Source organism: Pseudopodoces humilis, chromosome 16, assembly GCF_049639895.1.
Source record: "Pseudopodoces humilis isolate 2021_Gansu_Grassland_sample_001 chromosome 16, ASM4963989v1, whole genome shotgun sequence".
Taxonomy (NCBI): Eukaryota; Metazoa; Chordata; class Aves; order Passeriformes; family Paridae; genus Pseudopodoces; species Pseudopodoces humilis.
Genome location: NC_142215.1, coordinates 17,267,908 through 17,281,223, shown reverse-complemented (window position 1 = coordinate 17,281,223; position 13,316 = coordinate 17,267,908). Strand labels below are relative to the sequence as shown.

General features: G+C 36.5%; 1 protein-coding gene across 3 annotated transcripts in view; it reads left to right on the top strand.

The window, feature by feature from the left end:
• The window catches only part of NRG4 (neuregulin 4), a 54,766-nt gene that overhangs the window by 38,712 nt on the left and 2,738 nt on the right, over positions 1 to 13,316 (top strand). For 2 of the 3 annotated variants that reach the window (XM_088063369.1, XM_088063368.1), the window contains 2 exons: positions 2,328 to 2,477; positions 6,168 to 6,247. In XM_088063369.1, the coding sequence (XP_087919495.1) occupies positions 2,328 to 2,477; positions 6,168 to 6,247 (230 nt within the window). Of the gene's footprint in view, positions 1 to 2,327; positions 2,478 to 6,167; positions 6,248 to 6,343; positions 6,503 to 13,316 lie in introns of those variants that run through there. The other variant, XM_005521399.3, reaches the window with a different exon arrangement.

Below are 13,316 nucleotides of genomic sequence, written 5' to 3'. Positions count from 1 at the left end.
CATCTTAATTTTCCTGTTTCCATGAAAATTTTTATAATTTTTAGGCTATATGACAGCATTTTCTAGATAGTATGGAATCACTTTCAGCAAGTTTGTTAACAGGCCAGCCTAGAGAAAGTGAATGAGTAGTTTTGTAATCCCTAATGCACTGCTCACAGTTAAACAGGTACTATCAAACTAGCTAGTCATGTTTCTAGAACTTGCTTTTGTTACAACCATGCAGAATTAATAGGTTCAGCATCCAGGATGTTTTAAGTTTAGCATGTGCTTTTGTATGGGTTTTTTTCTCTTTGCTATAACCTTGGATTCATATAACTATAGTGTTTCCCTTACCATCTTAGGCCCTCAAGCTCTTTTCCCTCTTAAAGACTTCTGACTACCTTAAGCATCTGGTTCTATTTTCTGTTTTGTAGGAAGTGCTACGATCTCAGTGACCCTTTTGCTATGCTGTCAACACATTCCCAATTCTTTTCCTACAGTCTGCAGAACACAAATACAGCTTCCATGCACTGTTCACACGAACTCACCCTCCTGTATCACAACAGTTCAGTAACCCTTACCCTTTACCTGATCCTCTCTGCAGCTACAACTGTCTTGCCTTCCTCCGCCTTCATTCTGCTCTTTAAGCTACTGACTTACTCCCTTTACACTCATTCTTTAGAACTTTTCCATGAGCCTTAATTTGATGCCAAAACCTATTTTTTTTCTTCCTGTATCATTTTAGCCTTGCATTATTCTCCAGTTTTCATTGCTATTCAAGAATACTCCTATGAATTTCTTATTCCATTTTCTTTTCCTGTTACTCTATTCAGCTCTCCAAAGCATTTCTCTCTCACTTGCTAGAGAACAATGCCCCACTCAAACTACACTTCTATTCTTAAAGTATTCTACAGTATTTCAGAAATAGGCCACTGAAAAGCCACTACACTTAGAATAAATATCTGGAACATTATCTCAAGCAATCAGAGCAGTCTGCCTACCCTTGCTTCTCCCAGCAGTGAAACATCATGACTTTGAAAAGCCTGAGATTGTCCTTAGTAAATGGTGTCTGTTTGATCAGTTGCATAGCTTTAATATCTGATGATAATTAGATGTCTTTTTTTAGTGTCTAAATCTTCCATTATATCTCCAAAGACAAAGAATTAAAATAAAGGGGTAGTAACTGTGCAGTGGTTTAGGCCAGCAGTACTGAAATACCGGTCCATAACCTACAGAAAGTGTAGTGGGATTCACATCAGGCATCATGTCAGAAAACTCACAGGGATCCTTTGGTCTTAGTTAGATATGCTAAACAATCTTCTTTTTTGGCAGTTCCTCCCCTCTCCACCTTCTTAAACTTCATCTGAAATTATACCTTGCAGCTGCCAATGGCAGTTGAGAACTTCAAGTATGTTGCAGTTTAGCCCATTTTTCTCAGCTGGAGCCTGAAATTGCTTATGTCACAGATTATTATGACTTCAGTGCCAGAAATAGCAAGAAGGAGCAAGATCTTTAGTAATACAAATGGAGAGAAGCAAATTTACATATATAAAAAATACACAGAAAATGTAGATATTGAAAGAAGTGCTTTCCATTTTCTGTAATTAAATCAATTCCTTAAGAAAATTTAACAGAATAAGTGCAAAATACATAATAAATGAAGATTAGCTTAGCTTCAACCTACCTATTTTTGACTGAATATGAATTACTAAGCCATTAATTTTATTTATTTTTAATAAAATATACTATTTTACCATGGTAAAATACCATATTCATTTTAATCCTTTCTTCAGAAGTTTTCAGAAGCTCAACACATAAAATAAGCATAGTAGAGTAGATTTCTACCTAGGTTTCTCCAAGAGGGGGTTATTCACCAAGCATGTAACATGTTCTGCCATGAATTATTACACTGCATAAACTACTTTTGCAGTTTAAACTGTATGGTATCTCAATGAATTCCCATTTCCTTGATCTTGTTAGCTGACAGTACTATCTTCAACAAAGGAAACCAGAAAGTTTCTTGAAACAGGGAAAAGAAAGCATGACTACTGTGTGAGAACCAGTGGGATGACACAGTTAACACTTAAGAAATGGGCCTAATTAATTGTCAGTGATGAGTATATTAAACTTAATATATAAAAGCAGTATGGATCAGAAACTTGATGCCCAACAAAAAGTTCCCTTTGTTCCAGAAATATGAGGTGAGAGGAAATTCTGTAAGACTCGCTGTGAAGCAAACATAACCGTTGAATTGTGTCATAACAAGTTGTCTACTCAGAAGAAGCCTTTATGCTTTTCATTGTAGATGACAAGCTACCATCTAATCCAAATACAACTTGGTTTCCCAGGTGCATTGAGAATTACACAGGAGCTCGTTGTGAGGAAGTTTTGCTGCCCAGCATCAAATCTCAAACAAAAGGTGACCTGTTTGCAGCTTTCTTGGCTTCCCTTCTTCTTCTAGGAGTTCTTGTAATTGGAGCATTCTACTTCCTTTGCAGGTAAAAGTGATTCATAAGGCTGAAGCTATTCAATCAAGTAGAAATTTCTTCTGGTAATCATGTACTAATTATATGAATGTAAAAGTATGTAATGAATTATCCATAAGGTTGTATGGTTATTCAGCATAATGAATGTGGATGTCTCAACTTGTTGCTTGTAATATTTACTTCCTGGCTTGAAGTTTTCTCATTGTCATTTCTCTTACAGTTGCTTTGTAAAAAAATAGTATACCCCTAGCTGAGATGTTATAGTCTATCTAGAGTTAGTGCTAACTTTTTAAAACATTAATCTACCTTGTGTTGTCCAAAGACTGAGAAGTAGAAGTAAATTAACGAAGTACTTAGGGATCAGAAACTGTTCTTACTGAATTGGCAACCAAAGCAGCTGGTGCCATTAGCTCCTAATTCCTCTACCACACCTCGTCTAAAAAGGAAAACTAAAGAAAGAATGAAATTGAAGAATACATCCAGGCAGATGTTTGCTAGCATTTAGGACAACTCAGAGAGCTAACTAATTTGTCCAGGATGATCCATGTTTAAGTAGAAGGCAAATGTCAGTGCTAGGCAGCAAGTGCTGCAGGGTTGGTTTTAGTGGCATTTTAGACGTATTAGGACTTGGAATGAAAACAAATAAACAGTTACTGGGATTGAGGCAACTATTTGATGTTGTACATATATCACTACACTTATACCAAACCCAAACAAACTTATCATCTTCACCTGCAATGCATCTTCCTCTGTCCCCTCTTTATTTTTAGAGTACAGCACTTTTTGTAAGAACTCATTTTGCCATATACTATTAAAATGTGTTTATGCATCTCTATGCCTCTGTAAGGCAACTTACAGTCCCTCTACTTCTTTACCATCACAGACTTGCAGCTTCTTCTCTTTCCTCCTATACTGCATTTCTCCTTGGTTATAATAACCAAAGGTTCTTGCATTTCTGTTCTCTGTGCTCCCATGGTCACATTGCCAAATCAACCTTTCTGATCTGTGCCTTTCAATAAGCGACCTTTGGAATAGCTGGTCTAGTTTTACCTCAGCTGCTGTCATGGAAACCCACTGAATACCAGCTTCTACCACAGCTGAATGTATTTAGAAGAGATAGAGAGCATTTGATAAAACTATTGGTATAAAAAAACCCTTGTTGTAAAGGATACCCCCCACATTAGCAATTTTAATTAAATTAATGTTGCTTAGCCATAGAATGCCACAGCAGTTGTTTGCTAAAACACATTTGCAAATTACTATAAACTTATTTGAACAAAATATAGTTTAAACTAACTCAAGAAAAATTCATTCAAGTCTCATAGAGATACAGACATTATTTCTTTAGAAGTAAATTTGTATCTGAGAAAAGGAAAAAAGTCTTCAGAGAGTAATGTGTTAAAAGATCCCTTTTCTCTCACAGTAAAATTAGGGGAAAGCTAGAGACAATCTATTGAGTTTTATGGCCCAAGTACAGAAGCTTTGAGTGACAGCAATGACAGGTCTGTGAAAATTCTTTTATTAGACATTTAGAACACCATCTTCTCTTTACTCAAACTTTACCTAACTGGCAGAACAAACAGTAGTGCCTCTTTATTAGCAACACAAAAAGGGCAACAACTCAGTTGTAACATAGTTGTCCTTGAACCCTATTTTACACACCAGATTAACTTGGGAAATACCATAAAACCATTATCAACTTCTTTAGTATAGATGAAAGAACGTACCTGGCTAAAATTGTCTTGTCTTACCTTTACACTTCAGAGGCTGATGTAGGATGATCATCTGCTAGAGACGCTCATCTAATAAATGAAACTCTTTATGTCTGTAAGTCCTTATCTCTTGGCTGAAGCAACCAACACATGAGGAGTTTCAAGTGGATACTTTAATCTATTCCCTTCTTTTCAGCTGAGTGAATGAGGATTATTGCTAAAAGCTGTCATTAATCCAGACTTTTTTCCTCAAACTTCATCTATCACCTATATCTTAGAAGAGGGCAGAACTAAGGCTTGTAAGGGGTAGCTAAGAGTTTGCATCATCTTTGACTTGGCCTCCTAACAGGATATATTAAGTTTAAAATGTTTAGAGACATACTGTGCTGCAGTTTCTACTATTCCACTTCTTTAACAAAGACATTTGATCCACAGTCAGAGAGCAGAAAGCCTTTTCCCTGATACTGTGTTAGTGAGCGTTTCCATGGCTCTTTCAGCAGGGGGTTCTAGTGAGATTTTAGTATAAACAGTAATGTAATCTGGAGGGGTGCAGAAGGGGAGATACTAATTGAAGTTCAGGACAAGACAACTGAATATCTATAATTGTATATCAAATAATTTGGAATATAGAAGTCTGTGTTCTATTTTCTTGTCTGTATCATTGTACACCCCTTCCTTTCCAAGTTTTCTTTCTCTCAGTCTATTTGGGGCAGATTTGAGGACCAAGCATGTGCAAGTGCATTTCACTCTCCCTAGAAACAAATCCATTCAACACACAAAGGTAGAGGTTTCATTGCTCTGCTTATAAAACTTAATCATAACAGGGAAAGTAATCCATAAAAGAGTAGGGCTGCACATGAAAGCTCTGGGTGAACAGTGGGAAATAATTCTCCTTTTACATTTAGCTGAGTCATCACATTTTTATCAACTGATGATTTATTTTTTCTAATCTGCAGAGAGCACAGAGGCAGGACAAACACAGATCTAGCCACTCTCCATCTTGAAACAACCTCCCACCCTCTCCAACAGTGCTGATAAAGCATGTCCTTCTGATATGGGCAAAACAGGGAAGTGTACAAAAATCCCTGTTATTACACTGCAACTGAGGAACAAATGGCATATTCTGCTTCCAGCAGTTCACCAGTCAGACCAGGTCCATCTGGTCTTCTTCCTCCAGAAACATATTGAACCAGGGTTACTGGAAGAAGACTAAGAAAGGTAGCTGATGAGAAGATGTGCCACATGAGCCAGTTTTTCTTTAAAAGCAATAGAGAAGCCTAAATGCCACACATATAGCTCAGAGGAATAGAGCAAACCCTAGGGAAAACCAAAATAAATCTGCAATTAATTTCTATATTTCATCATAAGTGCATGCTGAAATGCCAAATTACCTGTAAGGTAAGTGTAATATTGATGAACAGGAACTCAGCCAGCCAAAACAACAGGGTCTAGGAATAAAGCCATTTAAGCTGTCCAAGACAACAGATTTTGTGGAGGAGTTACATCACCACAGGACACAAACTGGACAGAACAGAGAATAGCTCATGACTTGTCTCTAGAGAGATATGTAATTACTATTAAAAGAAAGGGAACAAAACAGCAAATAATCAGCTCTATTTACAAGATTAACTTCTCAACAAAGTGTGGAAAATTTCAGATCATTTACAAACACTAAGAGAATTGATAAATAGTTCTGTACTATTTACTAATTGTTTAAATAAAGACCTAAGAAATCAGACAAACAGGAACATTACCTTGAGGAAAGAAGCCATATATTTCCAAATGCCGTACTGCCCTCTGATTCTGTTCTTCTCCCTCAAATACATGCTTCTCAAAACCAATGAGTATTAATTAGAAAGTAATTGGAGAAGATCCATGTAACTTTTTTCAGTTGAAAAATCATTCCATTAATTTATCTCTTCCTGGATAACTTTTTTTGCTGTGTATGTTTTTCTCTCTCTGTTGTCTCCTTTTTGTTTTTTATGGTCAGGAAAGTTTCCATTACAAGGACAAGTTCTTCAGAGTGTGGTGCCAACCTAGTTGAAACTACAAGCAGCAATGGCTGCAACAGTGAGTACAGCTGAAAATCAAATGACTGGACTCTACAAGGGAAGTGGGGGAGGAAGTTTTTATTAATTAAAGTCACGTGTTTTGTTTATTTTTCAGAAATAACAATAGCCTAAAGCATTAGAGTAGAAGAATGTTGGGGAAACAACATGCACAGCAACCCTAAGAATCTAAGTTGTAGAATCTAAGCTGAAATGAGAGAAGAAAGTTGACTGAAACAGGAGGCTGACATGTTGGAGAAGACTATGTCTAAGACAGTTGCACTTAATGGAGTTTCTATGTACTTTTAAAGCTGTATCAATTATACAGAAATCATTATAATTTATGCTTGAATTCTGTGACATTTTTTATGGTTACCAATAATGCACAGGTAGACACATAATTTTGGGTTTTACTACATGGGAAATAAATAAAATACATGAGATATTTTATGCACATATATGAGATATTTTATGCACATATGCACAGAGAATAGGAGATATTACAGGATTTTAGCGTGAGGTGATACCATGAATTTTTGATAGGGGTTTTTCATTTTTCACAGGATTGCCCCAGAGGAGCTGAAGCCTGACTTGATTCAATAGCTTCAAAATTCATATTTGCGATACATGTCCAGAATTTGGCTTGTTTCAGATACTCTTACTAGAAGTAGGGGAAAAACCCCTACCTTTCTCACAGCTAATACTTACATTTTTGGTTTTTTTTAATTGTAACACAACATCAGCACAAGGTACCATTGATAGTTTATTGTCCAGCTTCCTGGCAGATGATTTTAATTCAAATTAAAGGGAAATATTAAGAAAAGAGATTGATAATGGTTTAAAAAGTTTTTTAGGCAGAGTTTGGTGTACATTCCTAATACTAAGCAAGATTATCTTCCTTGATGGTTTTAAATTTTGTCTGGCTTTCTTCTGAAATTTTCACTACTGAGGGAAATTCAAACCTTACCTTGAATGTTCCAGTTGATATTTCAGATAGCAGAAATCAGGAATTTTGTTCATCAGGTCAATTTTTGACACAAAATATTATCCAGACAGGTGTCTTGGCTGAAAAAATGCTGCCCTCTCCAAAGATTTATTTATTTTATTCACATAAGCATCTGTTGATCACACTGATACATTATATACCACACTTTGGTCCTTTACAGGATTCTCTTACTCAAAGAGAGGCCACCTGCCATGTCTTTTTTTTTTTTGCCTTCACAACACAAAGAGAATGTCTGATTAGTCAGAGGCATAGAAAATGTGAACTGAACAATTTTGTTTTCAACTTATTTCTAGCACTAGGGGCTGAAACCAGCAAAAAATCAGATACTTTTTTCCATAATGGCACACTACCAAGCAGGTCATTATATGGGACTTATAAGGTTGTATTGAAGGGAAGATCAGCTGAGAAAATTCAGGGATTGAAAGGAGAGAAAATTCAGAACAGAGATTTATCTCTGAAGGAAACAATCTGAAGATGTATAAAAAAATAGGTGCAGAGAAAATGTTGAGTAAGCTCCTATTTCTAGGATGTCAACTACATGCTCTAGTATCAGAAAAAGCAGTGTGTACTTTTTATCAATGTAGACAAAAGCACAGAGGGATGGGGAAGAAAATGCACATGGGTACGGTGCATAAGGTGAGAAGTCAAAATCACCTTACAATGGCTACTAGAACACAAACCATTACCTTCTGAAAACTCCTGTCAGAGAGGTCCAAGTCCAAGTTAGTGCTCAGCATGTGAAAGGAGAGTCTGAGGGCACTAAATCAGGTAGAGGACCTGATCCAGAGACTAAGTTATATAAAGCACTGGAAGATCACTTTCTCCCCAAATTAACCAGTCTTACATGTTATTTTCTGGATTTCAAATCTTTAGCATATAAGCTGAAGGAAGCTGATAATATTGTTTTAAAGGCTAGGAAGGATAAAAGTTATTTTTTCATCACACAGGGACACGCCACTGTTGAGATGTGTAGCAGTACTGATAGCTACATCAGAATCAGCATTACCTGAAGTACTTTGTACATCCTCAGTGAAAATTAATCAGAGATGACAGCTGGTAGATCACTTTGCTGTGTTATTGATCATGAGACAATCAGGCTTACAGTTTGGTATACTGTCTCCACTGAAGGAGGAAAAAGCTTGTGGTCATCTTAACTGGCAATTCAGGAATGAGACACTAAGTAAGAAATAAATGGACTGAAGTTATTGTGTATAAGCTCTTAGAATCCTTTCAGCTTTCTCTAGACAGACATTGAATAATTATTCACTGTAACTGAGCTTGTTTGCATTATTTGGGAAACAATCTGTACAAAAAGTAGGGCTGAATAAACGGACCCCATGGTTAAAAGTGAACAAGCTGATTTATGAAACACTTATCTGTGAAGGAAATGCTATTAGCAATTCAGACTGCCTCAAACCCACTGCATCTAAGAACATTTCAGCTTCTAAAATTACTTCAGTTCCCAAACTTTGTGATTATGATGTTCAAATCAAAAAGACATCATGCTACAAATTCATTTTAAGGTGGTCAAATGCCACAGAAAGCACAGGGTAGCCAACCTTATATATAATTTAATAAAATAGTGCAACGCTTTAGCAATGATTGCTTACAAAATTAATGAAGTAGTCCTGTGAGCAATTAAGCAAACCCCAGTTCCAATGGATCAGATCTCGTGGCTGGAGTCACTGGAGTCTTAAAAATTATTACATGTTTATGAAAGAGTAATAAGGGTCCTCACCTGTCTGACTCCCATTTTCATGAAACATAAGTTCTCATGCCTTTGAAATTACCTTTCCACCAGCTGAAAGGTAAGAAATTTGTTATGTAGGGAAGAAATTGGAAAAGACTAATTTCCTAACTCCATTACTGTGATTACCCAACAATCTATTAGAGTGTTATGGTAAAAATTCTTTCATACCTGGGGATCATGTTATCCTGCCAGAACCTTGTAGTAAAAGTCTCTTTATAATGTATTGCAAAAATCTTTTGATCTCTTTCAGAACTAACAGCCATTAGCGGGAAATTTCTTTATAGACCTATAAGTGAGAGGTTGCTTCTATGTTACTCCATATAGAATTGTTTTTCATTACACTGGAGCAGAGTACAGTTAAAGTTATAGTTAAAGAAGAAAGTCAAATAGCTTTTCAGAGAAAATGAGGATTTCTCTGTGCTGCATAGTCGTTTGATTTATAATGTTAAATATTAAGGACAAAAATCAACAGAAGTTCATTTGGTAGCACTACCTATTTTAAAGATAACTTCAGTGTTGTGCAACTCCTTCAAAATTTACTGCACTAAAAGAAAACTTTTTCCTTCTGGCCCTGAATTTTTGAAAAGCTGTAGAAAGGCTCTGGTTGTGTAACTCAGTTATTTGAAAAGGGAAAGCCAAGAAGAAATGCAGGATAGAACTTCTCACAGTAGAAATGGTCATTATTCTCTGTAAGTTATCTGCTTATGCTTATCCAAGCCTGCTTTTGCTCTCCTGGTGACTGTAGCCTGTTCAACATAATCTGTATGTAAGGCAAGAGATCCATTTCGTGATAGCAGAGCAGACAATACAAACCCTGTGAAATACCAACAGTCAGGCTGCTGCTCAGTTCCATCTTTGACACTAATACTCCATTAAACCTTTCAGCAGGAACCATTTCTAGACCTAGATAAGGGCGTGAGAACAGAACCTACAGCTGCAGAACCTGAAATAACAAGAAGATACTGCTGTTTTCATCCCCCAAATTAAAGCCACAACCCATTTTAACACTTTTTAATGCACCTCTATGCCAGTTTCTGTAGCATTTGTAAACTCTTTTCTCAATATGCATTGAAAGAGACTATTTTGAAATTACCCTCTCAATGCAAGTAATGGTATTTCATCTAAAACTTTTGGGCAGGCAAACAATGCACCGTAAAAATCTGGGTAAGCTTCCACTGGTAGAGTTTTTCAAGAGGGCTGGGTAACTTGAATCTATGTTATACACTCTCTATCACAGAATCTGCTTCTGTGTCAACCATTCAGTCATTTTCACCAGTTCTGAAGATTCTAGGAGAGTTTCTCTTTTGAGAGGATTATTGTTTGCCATCACTGTTGCCATATTGGCTACTCATCTAAGATGTGTTTATTTAAAAAAAAAGCCTTTTCTCATTTTCACAGCTGTGAAAATTTATCATGGAAAGGTGACATGACCTGCCACTGATTCAGTGATGTGAATCTCTGAAACATTTGAGAATTTTGTGCTACCTGCTAATCTCAGAGAAAATATATCTATGAAATTTAATGACAATTTACATTGTATTTTAAAAGCATATAGAAACAAAAATCCAAATTATTTGGGAATATTTTTTTTTCTCCTAAATTATCAAAGCACTTGAAAAAAAAATCAAATTAGCTATTTCTCTGCTGATAATTCTAAGTATCCAGGTGACATCACTTTCAAATAATCCAAACCTGTTTTAGGCATTTCCTTTGAGCTTCCAATTTCTCGGAGTCCTGCTGATACAGCCTCTCCTGGAGTTTGTCTGGCTGAGAAATGGGCTTAGCAACAGGAAAAACTGCAGATAATAATTAGACTCAAACAACTGTGTTATCTGCATTTGTGCGCAGAACATACAACTGCTTATTAAGATCAAATGGATTTTAGTGATCTACCAGATTCATAAAGTAAAAAAAAAAAAAAAAAAAATTGCCTCTACCATGTAATCATGAAAAATAATCAGAGAGTGGAGGAAATCATTATTTTCTTAATGTTTGCAGAGTGTTCAGACTATAAGAGATCCTATAAAAGATCATTTAACTGTACATTTAAGATCTTTGTAATTTCTAACAATGCAAACTTCTACACCTCTAACTAAAAAACGTTATTTTTCTATACCATTCTGTTGAGTAAAACAGAAGCAGGTATCTGAATGAAAAATGCTTTTTGCTTGTTCTCTCATGGGGCCAAACACCAGAAAACTTAATTCCTATTTCTGATGTGAAAGCTAAGAACCCCCACCACAGAGTTACTTCTAGTAGAAAGAAGATCTCCGTTTTTAGAGAGAGAAAAAGAAACTAAGAGGGGGTAAATGACTCTGAGTGAGTTTTGAGGTAAATTTTTAACTAAAAATTAATTCAGAATCATATGTAACTATTTGTTCTTAAAAGTTTTGCTCCTTTTTATCAATTTATTCTCGCTTTATTACAAGTGCATGTTACAGAAACATCCTATAATGAGATTTTTGTGGATAGTAACTTTAAAATAAAAGTTGCAGCAATAGCTTTATGTTTGGTAGTTGCTACGTTGGTTGTGTGAGTACAAGGTTATACATCATACTGCTTGCCTATTATTTTTTGTGTTTCTGAAACTTACAGATCAATTAATTGAATGATGCATCAAGAACAAATGTGCAGCAAAATATTCATATTCAAAACACTGGAAAAAAGAATGTATTTACCTTTTGTCATCAAAACTATCACTCCTCCCTGCAGGTCTTGTGACTTTGCAAGTTTTACCTTTTTTTGTAACAAAATCAAAATCTAGTTGTGGTCACTTAGGGACTCTATTCTCTTGTTGGAAAGACGTTACTGTCGGCACTGTAACTGCAGATAAACCTTAATATCTTTAGAGCAGTCCTGCTATTCACATTTGTCTCTATCACTGAATACTAATTTAAGTAACTCTACCCACTTTAAAACCCCATGCTTGCTTCTTTTGAGTGGCAGAAGTGTAAATTTTGGAAGTGCAAAACTTTCTATGAATTATCTCTGCTTTTTTGTACATGCACCTTGTAAGCAATTCTATTTGGGATTCTCTCACGAGTTGTTGTGGTTGAAGAGCAAAGAACAGCATGGAGGCGAAATGAATTTGGATAGCAAAACACTTTAATCACAGATGTTGCAATTTTATCACACCACTTCCCTTTCCCATGGAAGGCATGATGTGGCCTGGGACAGACAGTGTAGTGGTTTCAGCCATGTGCATGGTTGTAGGGTATTGTGGGCTCATCCCCACACTTCTCGGTGCTGGAGGGAAGAACTCCTGGATTCTGATGCAGACCCCCCTCACACCCCTCCATCCCATTTTCTGTCATATGTTTACCTCTGAAGCTTCCTCAGCTACAGGATCTGCTGACTGTCCCCTGCAGACCATCCTGGCAGTTCTGGTTTAGCTGTTCCATCCTCTGAGCTAACTATCAACGTCTCTGACCCTCTGGCTGAGTCTGCACTGTTACTTAGGACACGTGGTTGATCACTCTTCACCTGCTCTAGTACAGCAACCAGTTAACCTAAGCTGGTCAGCATGGCTGACAGCACCAAGAATCCTATCTGCATCACAGAAATTAAACATTTCTTTTTTGCCCTGTTAAACATGAAGGTTATGCAGACACAAAGGGTCAAATGTGACATTCTGGTTATGCTAAAATGATGGTGACCTCCCACCAAGGGGCTTCTCTGAAAATTCAACCATACTCCACTTCCAGATATCTTTCCCTCTAAATAAATTAAGTGAACATTGCTCAAGTCACACCCACACTTACTAATGCCCCATCCACAGCTGGACACTGGGAGTTCACAGCTTATCCTATCCTCTAAAAGAAACCCATCATCAATACAGCCATGGGGAAGTGCTGTCTGTTCTCAGCACACATCGACACCAACCATTAATGCTCATGCTCAGGACAAATACACCCCTACTAAAGCTTGTTAGACCAAGTTCAGGAATAGTTTTAACTAGACATAGGCATAAAGTTGCTAACTGAAGTTTTCCTTGGTACATTTAAAGCAAAAAAATGTTACTTTGTTGTACAACATACAGCAAAGTATTTTCTTTTTACTACACTGAAAATGGGCGACCTGCCCGATTTTGCATTTAGAAATCTGGTGATATGGTGCAAAATTAATCTTATTTTCTTGGCATTCTATTACTAAGTAAAAATAAAAGAGAGGAAAAATTTAAAAAGCAGCCAATATATTATTAGCTATATTGAGACTGTGATGAATTTATTTACTTGATACTGCATGCCAGCTGCAGCAATCAAAACAGGTGACTGACGTAAAAGCATAGGAAAAACATGCAGAAGCACAACTCTTACTTAAAGTCTCTATATAAAT